The following is a 21,724-nucleotide window of genomic DNA, read 5'->3' on the forward strand; positions in this document are numbered from 1 at the left end:
GGGGGGAGGGTGAAGGGGCCGCCGGCCCTGGAGGGGGCTGGGTGGGTGGAGGGGCAGCCGACTCGGGGGCTGGTGGCTCCGCAGAGGAGCAGCCGCTGCTAGGCCTCCGTTTCCCAGGCCGAGGCTGCAGCAGAGCCAAGGCCGGCTCGCGAAGGACGCTCGTGGGGCCGGGGGCGGGCTCCAGGCGTGCGGCCTAAGGCCGGAGGGTGCCGGGTGAGGGCTCGGGGATCGCTTTGCCGGCGGGCGGGTCCCGATTGCGGGAGGAGGGGACTAAACCCCCACCTGCGGGGGTGGGGGAAGGAGGCCCCGGCCCAGCGAATGGGCGCCCTACCCGCAGCCGGTACAGAGGTGACCATTTTATTTTCGAAATAGGCGTTTTATTGAGACCCGCGTGGTGAGTCTGCTCCTGCCCCGGGGCTGGCACCGCAATAGGCGGCTCGTCCCCGCCGGGTCGCCTGCTAGGGGCACTACCTAAACTATCCAAGTCTGTAAATGCAGGTGAAGATGATTAACGTTAAGCCCGGCAGAGGAGATGAGGTTTTTGAGCACACTTGCTCATGTCGTGAAATGCCATCCAAGTTCGTAATGTAAAGACGTTTCTCACTGGTGGGAGGTGTCGGGTGTTCTCAGTGCCCACTGATGGTACTGAGACTCTCCCTGCAGTAAGCTCCCTACTCCTGACCCTATATCAAAGCTAAAAGAACAGGAGTACTTGTGGCACCTTAGAGACTAACAGATTTATTAGAGCATAAGCTTTCGTGGGCTACAACCCCGAAATATATCAGAGCTGCCATCCTTTGCTTCATGATTGGGTATGATTCTCAGGGCAAAGATATGCTCCCAATTCTTCATCATTCAAACGGGTTCCACTCTTTAGTTGTGCTTGCCCCTGTCACCTGCCCTTCCCCCTCATGCAGACTTTCTGGTATCCTGGGTCTCCTGACACCTTGAGGGATCATGCATAATGTTTCCATTTTGGAGTTCCTGGTCTCTCAGGGCACTTGCTATTTAAGGTTTCCTTCTTGCATTGCACTCCAGTTTGGCAGTTCTACTCTTATTCAAGTTCTGCGTGCTAGCAGTAAAACAAAATATACTAGACAACTGGTGTGGGACACATCTGAAAGCAGGATTTCATTTCATTACCAGTCAACAGAACAAAGTGGGGGAAAAGATCTAGGGTGAAAAGAACAATGCAAACGAAAAATGTATTGACACTAACACTTTTATTACTTATCACTCCATAATGTTTACATGCATAATACATTCTTGAGATGCACATGCTGTTGCTTTGCATGGGTAGTCAGATTTTAGGAGTTGAAATTTGTCCATAAAGCTCATTTGAGCTATTGGAGGCATAACAACATTTATAATTGTAGAAATTAGTAAGGACAAGCACCTGCTTCTCTTTTGACAGTGGGGTGGAATGCTTCCTTGCTTTCCTTACTTAATGATTGCTATAACTACCCTTATATAAGAGAAAGATTTGTGTGTGTGTTTTGGGTGGGGGATTAGCAGCCTCTCAGTAAGAATATTTAAAAAACAAAACCTCTCAAAAAGGTGCATTACAAGAAGCAGATGTCTCTTACAAACGGGCAAATGTGTTAAATGCCATACTTATTTAGGGTCTGTATATGTGGAATATGGCATATATGGACATACCATGCTGTTGGTATCCTCCGTCCAACCGCTTAAAAAACTATTACAAAAAATACAGACACTGTATACAGACCTGACAAACTACAGCTACAGTATGCTAGCCAAACATTCTCGAATTGTATTTTGATGTTCGGTTCAGTTTTAACCAAATATAAATTTAGTTATTCTGCATCTCTCCTGTAATCATTAACAGTTGCATCAATCTCATCAGGAGGCACCATCCAAAGGAAAATTTTGTTGTTGCGAGGAAATATCAGTATTTTTGTCCTCAGATAAAGTTATTTAAAACAGTTTCTTAAAACAGGGTCTACTTTGAGTGGTAGCCGTGTTAGTTTGTATCAGCAAAAAGAACAAGAAGTACTTGTGGCACCTTAGAGACTAAGAAATTAATTTGGGCATAAGCTTTTGTGGGCTACTGTATACTCCACTACATGCATCGGATGAAGTGGGTTTTAGCCCACAAAAGCTTATGCCCAAATTAATTTGTTAGTCTCTAAGGTGCCACAAGTACTCCTCGTTCTTTTTGCAGTCTACTTTGAGTAGTTGAGTTACAATTGTAGAAGACTATTTTTCTGTACTTTAGCATCTTGATCAGTTGCCTAACTGTGGTGAACATTCAGTTTTAAAGGGATGCAAATTAAAAGTGTTTTAAAAATTCCTTGCTTATGAACAGATTAAAACTGAAATGATTGAAAACTCCCCTTTCACCATTAATGCAAATTGTTCTCTATCAGATTTCCTTGTAGGCAATGAAGTAGGTTAGTCATTTTCACTTTTCAGTAGTCTCACCAAAAAGCGTAAACCAAGAGCAGGAGGAAGAATGGTTGTCCCACCTGGACAGAACTAGTTGAGAATATTAAGTGTATGCTAACTCCTAGATATTATTGTGGTGGCTTCTTTTGAAATGCAGACTGGTTGTGCCAGAGTCAAAGTTAAACCACCACTTTCTCTACCCTAAAGAGCTTACTTACTGTCCTCTGTGCTTGTGTTCATGCACACGTTTAGTAGTGACCTCAGTTGACTAGAAGCCTTCACCTCTGTCATAGTAACCATTTCATGATATAGTAATCATTCCCTGGATGTCATTGTATACCTGTACAAAAATGAAAAAAAGTTACATCGTGTTAGTAACTGTTTTAGGGAAAGGTGGGCTGTCTTGTGTGTAAAGTGCCTGACAGAGTTGATTTGTGTGATATAGGGTAAGTTACAAAATTTCTCTGTTCCTCACTTTTCTCAACTGCAAAATTAGGATCATTTCCTATTTTATCTCTCAGTGCTACTTCAAGGTTTAACTTACTGTTTTAAAGCAATTGGAGGTCCTTGGATGGAGGGCACTATATGTGTAAAATATTTTCCAGGATTACATAATCTTCTGTGGTGTCCAAGTTTATAATAAAATCGACATCAAATTAGTTTTGTCTTAATGTAACACTGTTAAATTATCAAACAGACTAACTTGTAACCTACAGGTAACTCTTAATTGTAGATTGCTACTAATGTTCATAAACAGTTATCAGTGTGATGTTTGTTTCATACTTTCTAGAAAGTGCAATTGACAACATGAATGGTGGTGATTTGCAACAATTATGTGAAGAAGGCTCTTCAGTGCCTCTTATATCAACTGTTCTACTTTATATAAGAGGTATATAAAAAAGACACTGATATAAGTTACTGAGCTGTAACTTTGACCTCATGTTCACTGTATATTTACAGGATGGAGTGTACTTTAAAAGGATAGGAGTTTAGCATTAAGTAGACCAGGGGTGGCAAACTTTTTGGCCCGAGGGCCACATCGGGGTTGTGAAACGGTATGGAGGGCTGGGCAGGGAAGGCTATGCCTCTCCAAACAGCCTGGCCCCCGCCCCCTCACACTTCCTGCTCCCTGACTGCCCCCCTCAGAGCCCCCAACCCATCCAACCCCCCCGCTCCTTGTCCCCTGACCACCACCTATCCAACCCCTCCCGCTCCCTGTCCAGATCCCCGCCCTCTGACTCCCACGCCTATCCAACCCCCTGTCCCCTGACTGCCCACCCCCCCAACCTCCACCCCATCCAACCGCTCCCTGACCACCCTCTGGGACACCCCGCCCCTATCCAACTGCCCCCCAGGACCTCCTACCCCTTATCCAACTCCACTGCACTCCGCCCCCTTACCATGCCTCTCAGAGCGGCAGGACTGTCTTATTGGAAAGCCTGGGAGGTGGGTGGGTGCAAGCTGCACAGCCCGGCAGGAGCGGCGCAGCATGGCTGCGGGGAAGGGGGGACAGCAGGGGAGGAGCCGGGGGCTAGCCTCCCCGGCTGGGAGCTCAGGGGCTGGGCAGGACGATCCCGTGGGCTGTAGTTTGCCCACCTCTGAAGTAGACAGTATTGTAGAAAATCTACTGAAAATCTTGTTTTAATACTTCATGTAGGATTTTTAACTTTGCATCTGTGGTACACAAACATTTTTATAAAAACAGTCTGCTTTTGGAAGATGCTGAACTGAAATGAGGTAGATAAACTTTTATAGAGGTTCTCAGAAGATGCAGGCAGTTACGCATGCACGAATAGGTTGACACAAGGTGACTATGTTGACCTGACTTTGTAGTGTAGACCAGGCCTGAGAGAATCTGTTGGAAAAAAGTATAGTTGTCTGTTAAGGTATTTCTCCAATACAAGAAACTGGTTTACAGTTTCTAGGCAATTTATTTTGTAGGGAAAGCGTTCTGGAGCCAACTCATCCCATGTATCGTCTTTGAAGCCTTAGTAATAATAATTGATGCCCCCAAAAGTCTTCTCTTTGCTCTGTTGAATTTAACAATTGTAGTTTTCAGTTGCTTGTTTTAAACTGTCTGCACTAGCTATTTCCATTAAATGCAGCGTATATATGGAGCTGTTTCTTATATTCAGTCTTGTATAGCAAAATCAATGTAACCAACAAAAATATTCCATTTGGAGAAGAATCATGAGACTTTATGTATGTTGTTGGAAAACTAAGTTCCCTTTCTTTAAACATTCATGTGTTCTTTGTATGTTTGTCTTTTTAACTAGAAAAATATATAAAAGTTTAAAGGAATGGCTTTCTGCTTGTCTTTTTTATATTAATACTGTATTTGGTGCTTAGGTGATAATAACTGAAGTATAATTGTGTAGCATTTATAAATAGTATGATTTAGCTTTTATCAACCTCAAAAACTTCCTTACCAAGAAAACTTACTTACCATTTCACACATGGGATAATACCTTTTGTAACAGTCTGAATTTTCAATGTGGCTTCTGAGCACAACAGACCCATAATGTAAATATCGGCCTGATATGAGACGTTTGCTATTTTGGCGCTCTTCCTACAAAATAATGGCTTAAACTGTTTTTTGTGAGACACGTACTCTAACAGACAACGTCTGTGCCTTTATCTGTGATTTTGCTCCCCCACCATGCACGGAATAATTTCCAAGTTTGGTCTGCCAGCTGCTACCCTCTAATTCAAATCCCTCCTTAACCTCACCTCTGCAGTGCCCACAAGAAGTGAGTAATAATCTATTACATTAGAAACTTAGCTGAACAGTCAGGACGTGCACTGCTTAGACAGTCTGCATGGTGATTGCTGTGATTGCTTTCCCTTCTCACCACCTCCTGTCCTTACTGATTGTTACGTTCATTTAGGTTATGTCTCAGTTCCTGACCCAAAGAGTTTACCATTAATCTATATCTCTCTGTTTAGTTAAAATCTAGTATGCTCTTGGGTGTTATGAACATGATCAATTAAATGGCTCAGAATATTCTTTATTGTAGGATGTTTTGAGGTTGAGCCTTTTAGAAACATCAAGTTGATTGGCCTCTATCAGAAGGCATGTACCACTCTGATTGCATTGCAAGATATAAGCAGAATGATATTAAAATCTTGGTGATTTCCCCCCCTCTATTCTGTAGGGCTTAAGATGTAGCTTGAAAACAAGAAGTAAGATTCAGAAAGATATCTAGTAACTCATAATGCAGAAGGTGAAAACCCCAAAGTTAACCTAACTCTTGGACCAATTTAGAATTTGAGACATTATTGCTAGTGAGGACAAGGAGAATTGTTGCTGAGGGCCATTGCTACAGAAACAAAGGAAAAAACAGTCACTTTGTTAATGGAAGTGCTGCAGCAGATGTGGAATTTATAACTTTGCACACACTGAAAATGTTAAAGAAAAACTGCAACCATTTTGCTCAGTCCAGCAGTTTAAAAGCTTATAGGCTGAGAAGCGCTTCTCACTAGAATAAAACTGGGATTTCGTAATCTTTTCATTTGTGATGGTCACTTTTAAATCTAATGTTGGAGGCATGTAGGTTATTGAAATGACTTTTGACACCAACAAAAAAGTCCAGTGAAGAATCTCCAAGCTAATTTCTAGCCTGCTTTGAGGCTGGTTGAGTCAGCTGTCTGACTTTTCTGTAATGTTTAAAAATGAAATGTTTTGAACATTTGTAATAGAGCACAATGAAAACTCAACTACAGCTTCTTTCATGGAGCTCTTACCTCTGATTACATCACTTTTTTGCCTTCTGCATGAGAGGAACATCCATCTGAGCCAATGTTACAGGAACATGAAGGGCTCACCATGCTATAGCATGTGGTTTGACAAGTGATTAACCTAGTCAGCTACTTGTAACCAAAGCTGAAAGTAAAGTGTGTGGCACTATTTTGCAGAAAGCTGTGATGCTAATGGAGAGGCAGAGAACTCATGCAAATAAACTTTTATTTACTTCCCTGGTTTATAATATTTCACTAGACTTCTGAAAACTAATTGGGCAGCTTGACTTCTGAATGACCTGTATTTTATTGCTAATTATGGGGCATCATCAGTATGCATGAGGCTGTGTAGAGAAGGCGGATGAAGTCATGCTTCAAGAACAGTGGTTCTCAACCTATTTACCACTGTGGGCCGCATATGCAGCTCTCTGTGCTATGTGGGCTGCATCCACACAATAGATATATTACCTGTATGGTCCTGAGGATGTTACATGGGCTGCAGCTGTGCGCTCATTGGGCCACAGCAGGCCGTGGGTTGAGAACTGCTGCTCAAGAAGCTTATATTTTAAACAGGACAGCCGACAGTTCAGAGTCTTCCTGTTCCCCTTCTTCTTAATACAAAGAGAAGTCTTGGACAGATGAAAAAAACTGAATCTGTGACATTTTATCACAGTGATGAACCTATAGGGCTACTCATGAGCAGTTACCATTCCATTTAGTATCACTTTTCAGGAAATGTGTGATTCCACTTACTTGTAGGATCACCAGTATTTGTGCTTTTTGTGTGGTTACATGTGCAATTGATCTAACATAGACTTCAAGGCCAGAAGGGACTATTCATATAATTCAGAAAGATATATTTATACAACATACACAATATATTCCGATGCAGAAGATCTCATTCTTCAAATGTTAAAATATGCCAAATATGGAATACATAAGACCACTGGAAAATTATTTGTATGCTGGTACCTCTAAATTGGCACTACGAATTTAAGATTTGTCTACATGGGGAAGTTATTCTGGAAGAAGACAGGGTTTAAATTTTAAAGTGCCACAGCTATTCTGGAATAACTCCCTGCATGGACACCCTTATTCTAGAATAAGGCCTGGTCTACAGTTAAATTTAGCTACATCACTAGAGATGTGAAAAATTCATACTCCTGAGTGCTATAGCTATGGTGACCTAACCCCTGGTGTAGATGCAACTAGATTGATAGCAGAATTCTTCCATCAGCCTTGCTACCACCACTTGGGGAGGTGGATACCTAAAGCAATGGAAAACCCTTCTGTCACTGTAGGCTGCATCTATACTATGGGGTTATGGTGGCATAATAGCAGTGCTATAGGGCACTGTAGTCCCTGTAGCATAGACAAGCCTTAGGAGTGTCCACATGAGGAGTTATTGCAGAATAGCTATTCCAGCCAGATTTCCCTATGTAGACAAGTCCTTATTCAGATAGTTGCAAATTCTTTCACATTTTTTTATGCAGTTCTATAAAAGGTAAACACATGGACTCAGAAGTGCTAATATTTAGTCAACTATTTTCTTAATGTTGGAAATGTAGATCTTTTCCTACATATGAACATCTTTTGCTTTATATCACTTTGTAAAGTAATTTGAGTGTAATTCAAAAGCACTATAGAGGTGCTTATTACTGCTGTGCAGGTCTAAAGCAACACAGATTCTCTCTTACAGCAGGTGCCTGGCAGTGTACGCTACAGATATGAGACACTTCCATAATCCCTTGTTTTGAGTTGCTTAAGCTTTAGTTTTGGGCCTGAAATTTTCTGTAGTTGACGTTGGCTTTTTTTTTTTTTTTTGTAAATGTTTGAAGAAAAAATGGTCAGCTGTTCTGGATTTTGTTTTAGTTTTGGAAGAGTGAAAAAGTCTCTTTCATTTTTAAGTATATCAAGTTGCTTTCTGACTCTTATATAATGAACTGCCCAATATTGTAGTACCAGATTTTCAGAATGGCTATTCAGATCCTTTTTTATTTATGGAAAAACAAATGCTAACATTTTAGAAACTCCTATTTTGCACTATTAATGTTAGGCGTTCCAGTTTATTTTACTACTGACAGTGTCTTCATAGTTTATATCTCACCTCATACAGTTTTCAGTGCAGAAATAGATTCAGGATTGAAAGCTGTATGTACTTTAGAATGAAGAACCCTTTCTGAGTTTGGGATCGCCACAGAAAGAAGGTGCCTTTCAAATTCCTCTAATCTAAATAGCCCCCAGAATTTTTCTTTGGGATGGGAGGAGACAAGATGATCAAATTAAAATGCTAAAAATCTTATATTATGTAACATTAAGTTTATGAAATTAAAAGTCTGAAGTCAGAAATGCGAAAGTTATGGCTTAACATGAAACCAGAACATATGCATTTTGTGCATATGCATTTTGCAATCATACTGTTTCAAAATAAAATTTATTAAATATGAAATTTTTTTACAATTTTAGATACATGTGTAATATCTGTAATATTGATATGCTTTATTCTAAAGTACTATGGTATCAGCACCTTTTAGTAGAATAAAGATGCTATAATTCACACTTATTTGCTTATAAAGTTGCCACTTCTCTTTCTGGACATACACATTCGTGTTCTCAGTTATGACTCTGCAGTGGTACTTGACTCTCTAACTTGAAACATCAGGTAATTACTTTTGTGACACATAGCACTTGGTCATAAATACATGATAACTTTAGTATGAAAAGGGCTAGTATTTAAGAGGTAACACATCTTTAAAGTGAAATTGGTTTAGAAGTGTTCCTTCACTGCTATGTTCCTTGGCCTGTTGTAGATGTAGAAATGGTATCTTTTTAAGATTAGTAAAATGATTCTAAATTTGGTTTTCTCTTGATAGAGGAAAATGTTATAGGAGTTTTAACATTTATCTCTGCTTTTGTTCTTTTTAAAAAAGATGTAAGGGAAACTTTATTGGGATAAAACGCTTCTTGCTTTTTGAGATTGGTTTTTCTCTTCAGCACCAGTAATCTGGGTAGGTTTTCTGTACTCAACCAGTTTCCCTGAATACTTGAGTTCAAGAGATGTCTAATTTTAGCAATCTTATTGTCTTGTTTTTATTGAATCTGATACATATTTAATAATTTCAGAGGTCGCAGCAGTGGCAAAGGGCCGCCTCTGCCTTCAGTAAGTACATATTTCATTGTTTCTCATAGTACTGTCTTGATTTGCATGGAAATTTAATATCTAATAACTTAAAAATTTCAACTCTTGTTTCAGGGAAATAAACTTAAATCTCTAATATTTCGGTTCAGTGTAGATAGGTAATTTAAGACAGTTTACTGTCTGCTATTCTCAATTGTCAAATCTCTCTTGGTTTTAATACCTTTATGGATATTCTAGCCATTTTCACAGACACTGTTAGGAAACACTTGGTCAAACATTGAGTGACTCTCTTGAAATTCAGGGCCTTGCATTCATTTAATACTAGTAGTCTCCCAAACACAGCACTTACCTACAAAATATAGAACTGTGTCTGTGTAAATCAATTTTCTATCTATTCTTGGCAACTGTACCATACGCATGCATAGTAGTACATATATAGGTGTTACTTGTGGCAATGGCTACATATTTGTTCCTATTTGAGGCCTGTAATATTAGTCCTTCCCTTAAGTAGAGAAGTCTAAAGCTAGTATAAGACATCACTGAGTTGAACAAAAGCAACAGATGTTTTAGCACTATTGATAAGGTTGGGCTAATTGTCTCTTAAACTGGCAGTTTAGTTTAGTTTTTTGGTTATTTCAAATTCCATACAGCTCTGAAAAATGTTCTACAAATTAGCATAGTTATATAGTTTTACACATTTGGAGTTCTAGCGAAACAAAAATGATGTTAAACCTTGCTTCAGACACCTTTGATAAGCCCTTCCCTAAAAGCATGTATGTGTGTAACTTTGATATGGTGCTAGTTTTTAAGGGCAATTAAATTGTTTAATTTTTTTGTAGGGGGAGAGGGTGACTTGAAATTGCTATACCTGGTGCATCATTTTTACGGATAGAAAAGTGTCTTTATAGTAACAGTAAAGCACACAATTTTCCCTTGTCCCTTCAAACTTCATATACTTTATCTGAGAGGCTAAAGCTAAACAAAATATTTTGTGTTTGATGTCTTTAAATCACCCACACTAACAAATATTGAAGTATGTACCTCTAAAGACGGTTTCTAAGAACAATGGGTGATGTCACAAAACATGTACTTCAATACATAAGCATAACTGGATTAAGCTAAACAGTTTGACACAGCCTAAAAGAGATGCTGTCAATTGACAGGCTCAAAATATGATGGGGTATTCATCTGTTTCAGCATCCGTTGGCTCACAAGAATGAAGCTGGCAGGGAGAGAGGAGAGATGTCGCACCATGCGCACATTCTCATCACTTAATGTATGCAAGTGCAAATCCAACAAATCTAGCATCATGCTTGATATTTGGTGGGGTTGCCTAGCCTAGGATCTTAGATTTTGATATGATTGTAAATCTAGACTTGGTTTATTTAGAATATGTTCTGTAGTTGTCGTGGCAATTTGTAATTTGATACTTTTAACTGCTGCTAATATGACTGGGGTAGGGTGACCAGATATCCCGATTTTATAGGGACAGTCCTGATATTCGGGCTTTTACTTATATAGGCGCCTATTACGCCCCACCCCCATCCTGATTTTTCACACTTTCTATCTGGTCACCCTAAACCTGGGTCTGTTAGTTAGTCCCTGAAATGGGGGCGAAGGGGGAGGGGCGGGGGAGAGAAGGTATATCAACAGGCTTTTAGCTAAAGCAGCTCTCTTTCTTGGGTGGCCGTTGAGGTATTTGCACCAACAGCCTGTAGTCTTAAACTGGAGGGCAATGATAGCAGGGCATGTTTGGGAGGATTTGAGGTTTTTTGGATGGCTTAATTCCTTTGTTGGCATTGAGTCAACTAGTGACCTGTGAATTAATGAATTTTGTGTTTTACCCTTGTCTACAGGAGTATGTAGTTCGCATGAAGCTGAGGTGTAAATCTGCCCCATGCTAGCCTGCCACACACTAACAGTTTCTTAGTGCACTTTGACCTACCCTGCTTTGAAACAGGAGTAGATCAGAGTGCACTGAGGAACTGTTAGTGCATGTCAGCAGTGTGCAGCAGGCTAGTAGATTCACACTCCAGGTTGATGCTAACTAAATTTATGTTGGCAAGCCCTGAGCAAGGTATTTGAACCACACACTCTTACAAACTGGTATGTTCAATGTTGTAATATTTGAAGCTGGCAGTTCTTCCATAACCTCATTTGAATTGTTGTGGTGAATAGTTCTGCTTTTTTGCTTTCTGATACAAGCTTTTTATCTTTCAGATTTCTTTTGATGGCATCTATGCAAACATGAGAATGGTTCACATACTTACATCAGTTGTTGTAAGTCGTCATATGACGGGAGAGTAAACATCTCTAGAGATGTTGATACAGAATTAATTATAAAATATTAAACTAACCACAGCGTAATAGAGAGCCTTTAAATTAGAACAAGGGATATCTTGTACCAAGATTTAACCATGAGGAACCACAGTGGTGACTGTTCTGTTTTTCTTAGTTTAGAAAGTTGCAAGTTGCTTGTGATGGGTATGGTATGTTTCTTCCCACAACCCTACTTCTTTTGACATTGCCATCTTAGGATAGATTTTGAATGAGTGAAACAAATGGAAGTTTAAAAATCATTAAGTCTGAATACAGCACACCAAAAAAGTTATGTTTTAAGGAAAATGCTGACATGGTGAAAGTAAGAAGTGAATCACCCAGGCAATCCCACATTCTTGCTGCTAGATACTTTGGGTAAGCTTTTAGCCTCCACCCTCCCCTTGCATGCACGTATATGTGCGCACACTTTGCTCTTGCAAAAACTTGCATGTGCACTTGAACAACTGTAACACTTGTGTGCCATAAATGTTTGAATTGACAACTTCAAACCCCATTAAGACAAACTCTTGAGTGCACACAGGTGTTTGCATCTGCAAAGCATAGGCACATGTTTGTGAACGTATGGAAATGGTGATTGGGTAGAGGCCTGGCTAAAAATTGAGCCCTTCACATTAAATACATAAAGACACAAGTGTAGAAGAAAGCATTCAAATGTAACTTGACAGTCTTTATGCCAGAGTGAGAGAGTGTCTTTGATTATTTTTTGTCTTACATTTTAGGGATCCAAATGTGAAGTACAAGTGAAAAACGGAGGTGTATATGAAGGAGTTTTTAAAACCTACAGTCCTAAGGTAACTTTTTTGCTTGTTTTTTCTTTCTGATCAGTTTTCTACAAAGCTCCACTGATTTTACTACTCAGTAGTAGAGTAAAGCAAATAATTCTTAATAAGTTTATTCGGATCTAGCCTCTTTCTGTTTGGGAATTGCCCACAAGCAGCTTCATTTTCATGAAGTTATTCACTATTTGAAATATACCTAATACTTGTTGCAAATCTTGTTGTGTAGGTTAACAAGTAGTTGTTCAATAGTCAGAATATTTATTATTAAATTAAATATTTAGAATCAAACTCACTTGTATTTTTAATGTTAGTGTGATTTAGTGCTTGATGCTGCTCATCGAAAACCTGCAGAATCCAGTGTGGGGCCAAAACGGGAAGACATATTAGAGAGTATCTTGTTCAAGTCTTCAGATTTTGTTATGGTGCAGTTTAAAGATATGGACACCAATTATGCAAGGAGAGGTATGTTTCTGTATTTTAAATGGCTTTTTAAAATTGGGTATAGCTTTACATCATAAAGGTAAACATTTTAAATCTTGATGCTTTGGGTTAGGCTCTGAAAACCAAATGTAAGCACCTAAATAAGACTCTTCAGAAATGCTGAGTACCTGAAGATCTCATTGAAGTCAATAGGAGGTGCAGATGCTCTGCCCCGTTTTGAAATCAGTCTACTTTTATTTAGGTGCTTAAATATATGTATGTTGAAGCCTAACTTTAGGCACTCAGATTTAAAAATTTGGCTAAACATTGCCTGTAATTTTATGTTGTCTGAAAAGTTAACTTCCGGAAGTATTAACAAATGTGATGTTACTGGTTCTCTAGAAAATGAGGTAATTTATTCACAGAAATTGCTAAATTTTCTTACAAATGTGGATGGTTTGTTTGCATTTGTTTTAGGCACTTTAATGTTAGATGAGAATCCATGAATTCATAAATACTTTTAAATGTATTGCATTCTTCCAGAAGTAATGTGGTATGTGAAGTCCCCTTAGTCAAAAATTAGGATTTGTCTCTGAACATGCTTGCTTAGAAAGAAGTCTCTTTTCAAAATCCTAAAAACTATTGCAAAAAAGGTGGAGAGTAAAAAGCTCAAATTATGAGTTTTTCTTAGGAAGGGCCCACCTCTGTATATAAATAACTCACTTTTATTTCTTATCAACTGCATACAGCTTTATAGTTCAGACTTTAAAAAATATAAAAGAATCCAGTGGGACCTGAGACAAAAATGACCTTAATATTTCAAGCCATGGCTTGGTCTGTAACTGCCAGAAAGGGTTAATAACTTTATAGCATATCAGGCATCTGACAGCCAGTCACATAGACTTTTTGTGTCTTTTTCTTTCTTCTCTTTCTACTGTGCAGCCTCCAAGACTCTAGTTATTTTTTGGTGTCTAAGATGTTCACAGGTCAGGCAGCTCTGCTTCTTTTGAAGGGTTTTTCTCTGTTTATGGCAAATCTCTAAGGTCTCCTTTGTTTGCTTAACAAGTCCCCACTTTGCTGGACCACGAAAGAAGAAAGGCAATCTATTCCTTTTTGTGCAGTGAAACAAAACCAAAAGTGCACCACCTGCGGAGCTTGTACATTGGCAGGCCTCAACAAGTACCACTGGTAGTTTAGATGTGTGTGCCACAACAGCCTGGCATTTATTGCTGAAGAGACCATCCAGACATGGGATTTCTACACATCTGTGATGTAGAAGAGACATAACAGGAGGATCTGCTTTAATGCCCTCTGACCTGCCATGGGGGGACGGATAGCTCAGTGGTTTGAGCATTGGCCTGCTAAACCCAGGGTTGTGAGTTCAGTCCTTGAGGGGGCCATTTAGGGATTTGGGGCAAAAATCTGTCAGGGATGGTACTTGGTCCTGCTGTGAAGGCAGGGGACTGGACTCGATGACCTTTCAAGGTCCCTTCCAGTTCTATGAGATAGGTATATCTCCATATTAATGTTAATCCTAAGAATAGAGCCTTGCTGATTCCAGGCTTTCGAAAGACCCTACCTTTTTAGGGGAAGGTACACAGTCCAAGCACAAGGGGCAGTGAAGTACAGAACTTAAGTGCAAGTTCTTCCAGATCAGTTTAAAATGGCCTTAGCATAAATGAGAGTTGGGCTAATAATCCAGACCCTTGCAGCAAGCAGAGAGGTGTAGATTCTGTTACTTCTCTCCCACCTGATCTCCTTCCAGGTATCTTTCATTGATGGGAAGTATTCTAGGAGGAGCAGCTGCCTCAGACTAAAAGGTCACCTGCTACATGTGGTTATTGGATAGAATCTCTTTGAGAATAAAGAAACTTAGGAAATACTAGATTCAGCTACTTTGAGATCAAAGTTTACCTCTGAGAACTTGGATGAACCTATAGAGATTTGGAGCAGGGTAGATCAGAGATGGCTGCAATGCATGATGATCTGTAGTGGAATATTCATATCCTCTCCATGGTGTCTCAGAAGGAATAGTACCAGGATGGTATTTGTAGGAGTAAGTGAACCTTCTGATCACACTTGAAAATTTAAAAGAAATAGGAGACTCCTTTGAGAAATAAGTAGATGAATAATAAATATAGACTCCCAGAGAGTAATGCATGCTTATGAACATACAGGAATTATGGGCCATCTGTTTTTTAAAAATAACTTCAGGTTTTCTTGGTTTGTAGTGTCAGACAGGCACTTGCCGTTCATAGTGAAAGCTAACGGTTCGTGTTATAAGAGTTTCTTGGTGGAGCTATGTTCTCCCTTAGTATTTGTACTGGAAATTGATACATTGTAGTGCCTAGTTAATTTTGACAACACTATGTGTGATGTAAAACACAGCCAACTAAATTCTGTAGATTTCAAAAGAACATGTCCAGAAGCCAACAAAGTTTGTAAAGCCCTGCCTGGCTCTTGAGCTCTCTGCTGTGAAGTAATTAGTCAGTGGACAGTCCGGCCAGAGTAGCATGTGAAAGGCAGCTCGGTTTTTAAAGAAATGGCCCTTTCATTCAGGTGACATCTCTGCTATGTTGCAGGACAGGCTCAGCTGGAAGCCTTTGCATGTAGCAGAGTAGTGTCTAAAAAAATGTTCAGGGTCTAATAGCTTTCTGGGGAGTGCTTCAGACAAATATTCCCTTCATGGGCTATTAGTTCTAAAATTCTGTAGCCGTATCCTGATTCAGTAAAAGCCAGTCTCCTCTTCAATCCTGTGGATTTTTATCTCTGTGCATGCATATTCTGTTCTGCTGCTGTGGAGTTTTGTGATCTGGAAGTGCAGTTAAACAATGGTTTTGAGCCTTGGAGTAGCCTGGAAGACCATGGTCCACAGATCTGAGAATGGTGAAGAGACTTTTGCTATTATCCCTAAAGCTGCTATGTCATAAACCAGTCATCCAACAGAAGATTCTTCCTGTCAAAGTGGATAGGACAGAAACTAACTCAACTCCAAGCTGATATTGGAGGTGGAAGAATGGGACAGCTCAGTTCATTTCCGGTCCTGTTCAAGGCTTTCTGCAGGAGCCATGCAGGTTTCTTGCCTGGAAATGGGGAATCCTTAGTGAAAGAGCCACCTGAAATTGTCACTTTGGCTGAATGCTTTGCCATTGGCAGATGTGGTGTTTGATAAGTGGAGTCTTTAGGGCCTAGACAAGTAGCAAAAGCTAGAGTCCGAGTAGGCTTACCATATTCTCTTTTTCCATCTACAGGGTTCTCTCCAATTTATTTGGTAAAAGCCCATCTGCTCCACTGGCAAATAACAATTTCCTTTCCCTACTGACTTTTCCCTGTGATGCCAATAGATCACTTGTTAAAATAACTCTTTTCTAGTACACTACTAGTGCACAATAATTCTAGTATCTGGCATCTTCTAATATACCATGGCAGCTAGGGGAAATGATTGAGTCTTAGACTGTGTAGTGGAGAGGAATGCCTGCAGGTTACAGAAATTTGAAGTGGGGAAGAAAGGCAAGAGGTTGGTTGCAGTGGGCTCATTACCAGTTTATTTTTAAAAAGGCTGTATGGGCCTTAACCTGTGTCTGTATGAGCTTGTGTGGACTTCTGTGTCCATGCGGACTCCTGTTGGCTACAGTAGAACTCCATAGGTGAAAGGGCTGGTGCTAGGGCATCCCATTGCAGGATTAGGGCCTTACTCTGTGTGGGTAGCTTGATGAATAAAGCTAAATGGGCAGCTCAAGACAATGAGGCTGCTTCCCTTTTTAGCTTCTGTAAATGAATATGCACTAGGGAATAAATATGAAGCTATTTGTACTTATTCATAGCCTTTGTCACAAGTACACCTCTACCTCGATATAACGCCTCGGCAGCCAAAAAATCTTACCGCATTATAGGTGAAACCGCGTTATATTGAACTTGCTTTGCTCCACCGGAGTGCGCAGCCCTGCCCCCCCCCCGGAGCACTGCTTTACCGCGTTATATCCGAATTTGTGTTATATAGGGTCGCATTATATCGAGGTAGCGGTGTATCTGCCAAGTATGGGTACAAATTGTGCTTGTAGAATCAAAAGGCTGCAAATCCAGCCCTTAATATGCGAAACAGAACTTCAGTAATAGGTTACCATTAAGCAGCTTTCTATTCCTAAATGCTTAAAGATAGATGACTTCAGAGTACTTAGATTCAGACCAGGCTCATGTACACTTTTCAGCAGCTGCCCACTACCTTGCATTTATGGCTCAGCAGAGTGAGTCTCTTCCAGCATTTCTTGTAATCCTAAAAGCTGTCTTGATTTTAAAATGCCAGCAATGCCAGCTCTCATGTGGTTTAAATTGGCTCAGATGTGGCTGATTGGCTTCCCTCTTAAGAGAAGGTAATTCAAGAGGGTGGGTTCTGCTAGTCCAACTGCAGTATTCTGCAGTGTTTTGTTCACAGTACTTTGACAGTGCTGTAAATCCGAGCTAGTACCACCAGTCTAAAATATAAAAAAGCAAAGGGAAATAGCTATCAAGTTCTTTTGGGGGGTTGTAATGGTGGAGGTGGCATCCTTCCAGACCAACTGTGTCAGCAGGGGAATGGCAGTAGGCATAATGTGAACAAAGGAAAGAAATGTAACTGTGCAGTGGTGGTAGCTTGTTTTAATGCTTTCAAGTCAGTAGTAGGCAGGGACAATACACATCAGAGTTGTTACTCTTAAAACATTTAAGCTAAAACCACAATTTACTTCAAGCAAAAGTAAACTTGGTTTCAGTTTGACAAGTAATTTGAACATCATTGGACTATAAAGCACACTGGCTTAGTAAAATCTGAACCTCCCAGTCATGCTTATGGGGCAATAATTAGAATATGCATCTAACAACTTAGAACCTACTTACTCATGAAAACAAGAGCAAATGAAACATTTCGTGCTAATCTCCCTAGTCACTCTAGCTCTGACAAGCTTGTCTCTAACTTGTTCAAGAACATATTAATCTGAAGCTTCTCAGAACATGTGTATCTATATCTCTCATCTTTGCATACCATGCAGTTTTGCCATGTAGAGAAAGAAATGCCATTGAGATTCTTCGCTGCTCAATTACAGGATTCAAAACAGGAAAGAGAAGGATTTGAATGCTAAAACTTTAGCCTCCTGGTGAGGATTCTGTGTCCTCATCAGGTTAGAGAGGCAGCATGAGACTAGCCAGGAACTGTTAAATCTCCAGCTGTTACTGGCTTCACTTGCCTAAGTCCACTCATTACTTAATCTCTTTGCCTCGGTTTTACCAGGTATAAAATGGGACTGATTGTGGACTTGACTATCTCTCAAAGTGTCATGGGAATAGTTCATGAGGTGCTTTGGTGATATGAAGTGCCATATACAATAGATGCTAAGCATGTTTCACAGTCCTGTCTGTTACCATGCTGCAGATTAACATTTGTAGCCGTACTCCATGTATTCGACTGTCTTCCATGTTAACACTCATCAAAAATAAGAGCACTTTTTTATTTTAGGAACTCTTGCAGAATTCTTTGCTTTTCTCTGGTTTTCCAGAATGTTCAGTTGCTCATTAACTTTGCTAACTCACTTCTTGTTTGTTTTGCCTCTTATTTTTTTTTATTTATCTCAATGCCCTGTGTATACTTATTTAGCTTTTAGATTACTGCTTCATGTTCTCCATGTGGCTTTCTGAATTAACCTAGGCTATCAAAGATCTCAGATCGCCTTCAGTGAAGTAAGTTAACATGGCATATTATTGGGATTCTTCTGCAAGGAGTCACATGAGCATCAATTGATCTCTGTCGGTCTGTCTCAAAACATAACATAAGGGAATATGCTCCTGATACATTTAAAGTTTGTTCGGAGGCTGCACATGAGATTGGAGTCATGTGACTAGAAGTCAATTTTTTTTCCAGTATATATTTGCCTTAAGGGTAACTGTATTTTTCACATTTGAGATCCGTCCTGATGGTTAAGCTTGTGGAGCTATGCTCTATAACTTGATGAAAATGTGTCCAACGTGAGGCATAGGTGAAAACAACAGTGCCTCTGCATTGCTTCATAATAGTACTGGATTCTGATATTAATCATCTTGATAAGGATGACTGTACACCACTATATGTTACTTCAGGGGTCGGCAACCTTTCAGAAGTGGTGTGCCGAGTCTTCATTTATTCACTCTAATTTAAGGTTTTGCATGCCAGTAATACGTTTTAACATTTTTAGAAGGTCTCTTTTTGTAAGTCTCTATAATATATAACTAAACTATTGTTGTATGTAAAGTAAATAAGGTTTTAAAAATGTTTAAGAAGCTTCATTTAAAATGTAGAGCCCCCTGGACCAGTGGCCAGGACCTGGGCAGTGTGAGTGCCACTGAAAATAAGCTCGCGTGCTGCCTTTGGCACGCGTGCTATAGGTTGCCTATCCCTGTGTTACTGTTCTTAAACACTTACAAATTATGTGCTTTGTAGATTATAGACGCTGCTGTTAGTTCTGTAAACTTCATAAAGCAGCATATTTTTTCCCTTTAACCTTTGTGGCTTTTTATAGAGCTCCATTGAATGTTTTTTGTCTCCCTCCACCCCCAATATGTAAGACAAGGCGTGGGTGGACAAGATAGATAAAATACCATTCAGGTAGTATTTATTCATGCTCCATCTAAGTGGCATACTTCAGCATTGTGTTGTGACGCCACTTCATGGAAACTAGAAGTCTCAATAACATGCAAAAAGTTGTAAATCCCTCTCTACCTGGATACTGTATTACCTGATACTTGCTGTATTCTGTTGGGAATGACTTTTCCAGTTGCTGCTATGGTGCAGTTTGAAATTGGGTTTCCCTCTTGGATAAACAATGACTCCAAGAGTGAGTTTGGAGACCACTCAATATCTTGATCTGAGAGGATACATTTTGTACTTCATACAAATGTAGGAGTAGGCCATCGAGTTCATTAGGTTGCTGCTTTGTTCCTGTGCCTATAAAAATGCCATATAGGTAAATATAGACATTCCAAGAGAATATCGTGCCTTTTTAAAAACAGACATGTTCTCTTGTTACTATTTAACTTTGGCTTGATGCAACACTTACATTTTGTTTTGTATTTAACTAATAGCGATAAACATTGAAAGTTATTTTTTTACATATTCTACAAGTAGGAAGTAATGGAGACATCTTTTTTTCTTGGTGCTGTTTAGATGCTTTTTAAGAATTCCTCACCCTGAAGATTTGTAGAATAGATTGAGGTGCTTTTAGAAGGCAGAATGGGGGGGGGGGGATAGAGGGAGCTGTGAATGGAGGGACATATTTATTAAAATTTGAATGAGACGTATGGCTGTCATATTTTTCAAAGATGAAGGATTCATAAAGATTTGTGATCATGACTTCAAAATAAATGAAGTTTAACCATGTCTGAATTTAACTATGTAATGTGAAACACCTGAAAAATTGAATGTGTATTTTTATCTGATTTTCAATTTTTTTTTTTTCTCTTTCCATATCTGTTGTAGTTCCTTCAGAAACAGGTAACTTTTTTTGGCAGTCACTCTGTGTTTCTGCATCTTGCCTTTTCATAATGCTCTTGTTTCCATAATATGTAATGGAAATTTAATACCTCTGCTCGCACATTTATGGCACTATAAAACATGCATGCATAATTTCACAGAATCAGTTTTAGAAAATTGTACTATTTTTTGTTCTGAGCCTTGTAGAAAATTGACTTTTAGCTATTGCATTTTAATTGCTTGCAGTATGCGAAATATTATATCAAAACTACAAAGTGGTATGGTACTAAATAAATTACTCTTGCTTCAGAACAGCTTACAAGTAGCCCAAGTGCCTTTACAGCACAACCTATGTGGCAGTAACAGGTTAAAGTATAACCTCACTAAAAAGTGCCAACCTTCAAGGAGGAAGGTGCTATCACTGCTTTCATTGGCAGACTCTGCAATAACATTTTACAAGCTGACTTGATATTAATTTTTCACACAACAAGCCCTAAAAGTGACGTGGCCCCATCAGGGTATCTTCCTCTCATGTGGTTTCTTTTCTTTAATGGGTCTTTCATGTTCGGGGAAACTTTCATATTAAGCTAATATAATTCAGTTGTCTTATCTTTATACACATTCCTTAATTTTTATACTGTATTTGCTAATTAATGAAGCTGTTTATGCTTAAATGCTTAATCCTTCACAAGTATCTTATTTGGTCTTGCTATGCCATATATGAGCTGAGTATGTATTTTATAAGACATAATGCTGAATGTTGTTACAGAATAATTGCTGCAACAAACTGTGGCGATATAAGCGCAGAATTTGACTGTGAAACTGGATAAAGCAGGAATAATAGTTAGGCTGTGTTGACAGCCTTAATTAAAACACGTCTTCAGTGATTGCAGATGAAATGTAACAGATTAGTGGCCAAGTAAATCTCTTATATAAATGTAAACTCTTCTCACAATGGCTTCAGTGTGCGTTCCTCTTCAATACAATTTCAGACACTGCCAAAATAAATTAAAGCTGCATTCTTCCACTTCTGGCACAGTCTGTTGGCTTGGTCCCTACCTTTTCCTAAAATCTTAGGAGAAACCCTGATTTTTCTGTCAAAATGACTGCTTATTTCCATCTGTATGTTTGTAATGAAAAGTGTATAGTTCTGATTCAAAACTAGACTGAAAGCCACTTACAAAATGAAAAAATGGGTTTATAAAGTAATTCCCTTTTTAAAAAAGCATTTAAGAATCTGCAGGCAGCTTTGAGCTTGTTTAGTTGATAAATATTTAAGCTTGACTTCCTTAATTCTGAATGGCATCGTTATTTTTAATAAAGTATTTAAATAGTCTAGTATGCCTTCAGTTGTACTCTTACAGTCTGGTTTGAATAGAACATAAATGAGCTGCAAATAAAAGTTCATGATCCAGTAACTGATTG

The 21,724-nt window shown here is 39.3% G+C and overlaps 1 protein-coding gene across 1 annotated transcript in view; it reads left to right on the forward strand.

Moving 5' to 3' along the window:
• Positions 1 to 9,273: 9,273 nt before the first annotated feature.
• ATXN2 (ataxin 2) overlaps positions 9,274 to 21,724 on the forward strand; it is a 58,075-nt gene continuing 45,624 nt past the window's right edge. Inside the window, exons 1-6 of the mRNA XM_029912639.1 lie at positions 9,274 to 9,298; positions 11,377 to 11,379; positions 11,507 to 11,566; positions 12,346 to 12,417; positions 12,717 to 12,867; positions 20,306 to 20,320. Of these exons, the coding sequence (XP_029768499.1) occupies positions 11,534 to 11,566; positions 12,346 to 12,417; positions 12,717 to 12,867; positions 20,306 to 20,320 (271 nt within the window). The 5' untranslated portion in view covers positions 9,274 to 9,298; positions 11,377 to 11,379; positions 11,507 to 11,533. The remainder of the gene's footprint in view (positions 9,299 to 11,376; positions 11,380 to 11,506; positions 11,567 to 12,345; positions 12,418 to 12,716; positions 12,868 to 20,305; positions 20,321 to 21,724) is intronic.

Source organism: Terrapene carolina, unplaced genomic scaffold, assembly GCF_002925995.2.
Source record: "Terrapene carolina triunguis isolate 2854851 unplaced genomic scaffold, T_m_triunguis-2.0 Scaffold234, whole genome shotgun sequence".
Lineage (NCBI taxonomy): Eukaryota > Metazoa > Chordata > Testudines > Emydidae > Terrapene > Terrapene triunguis.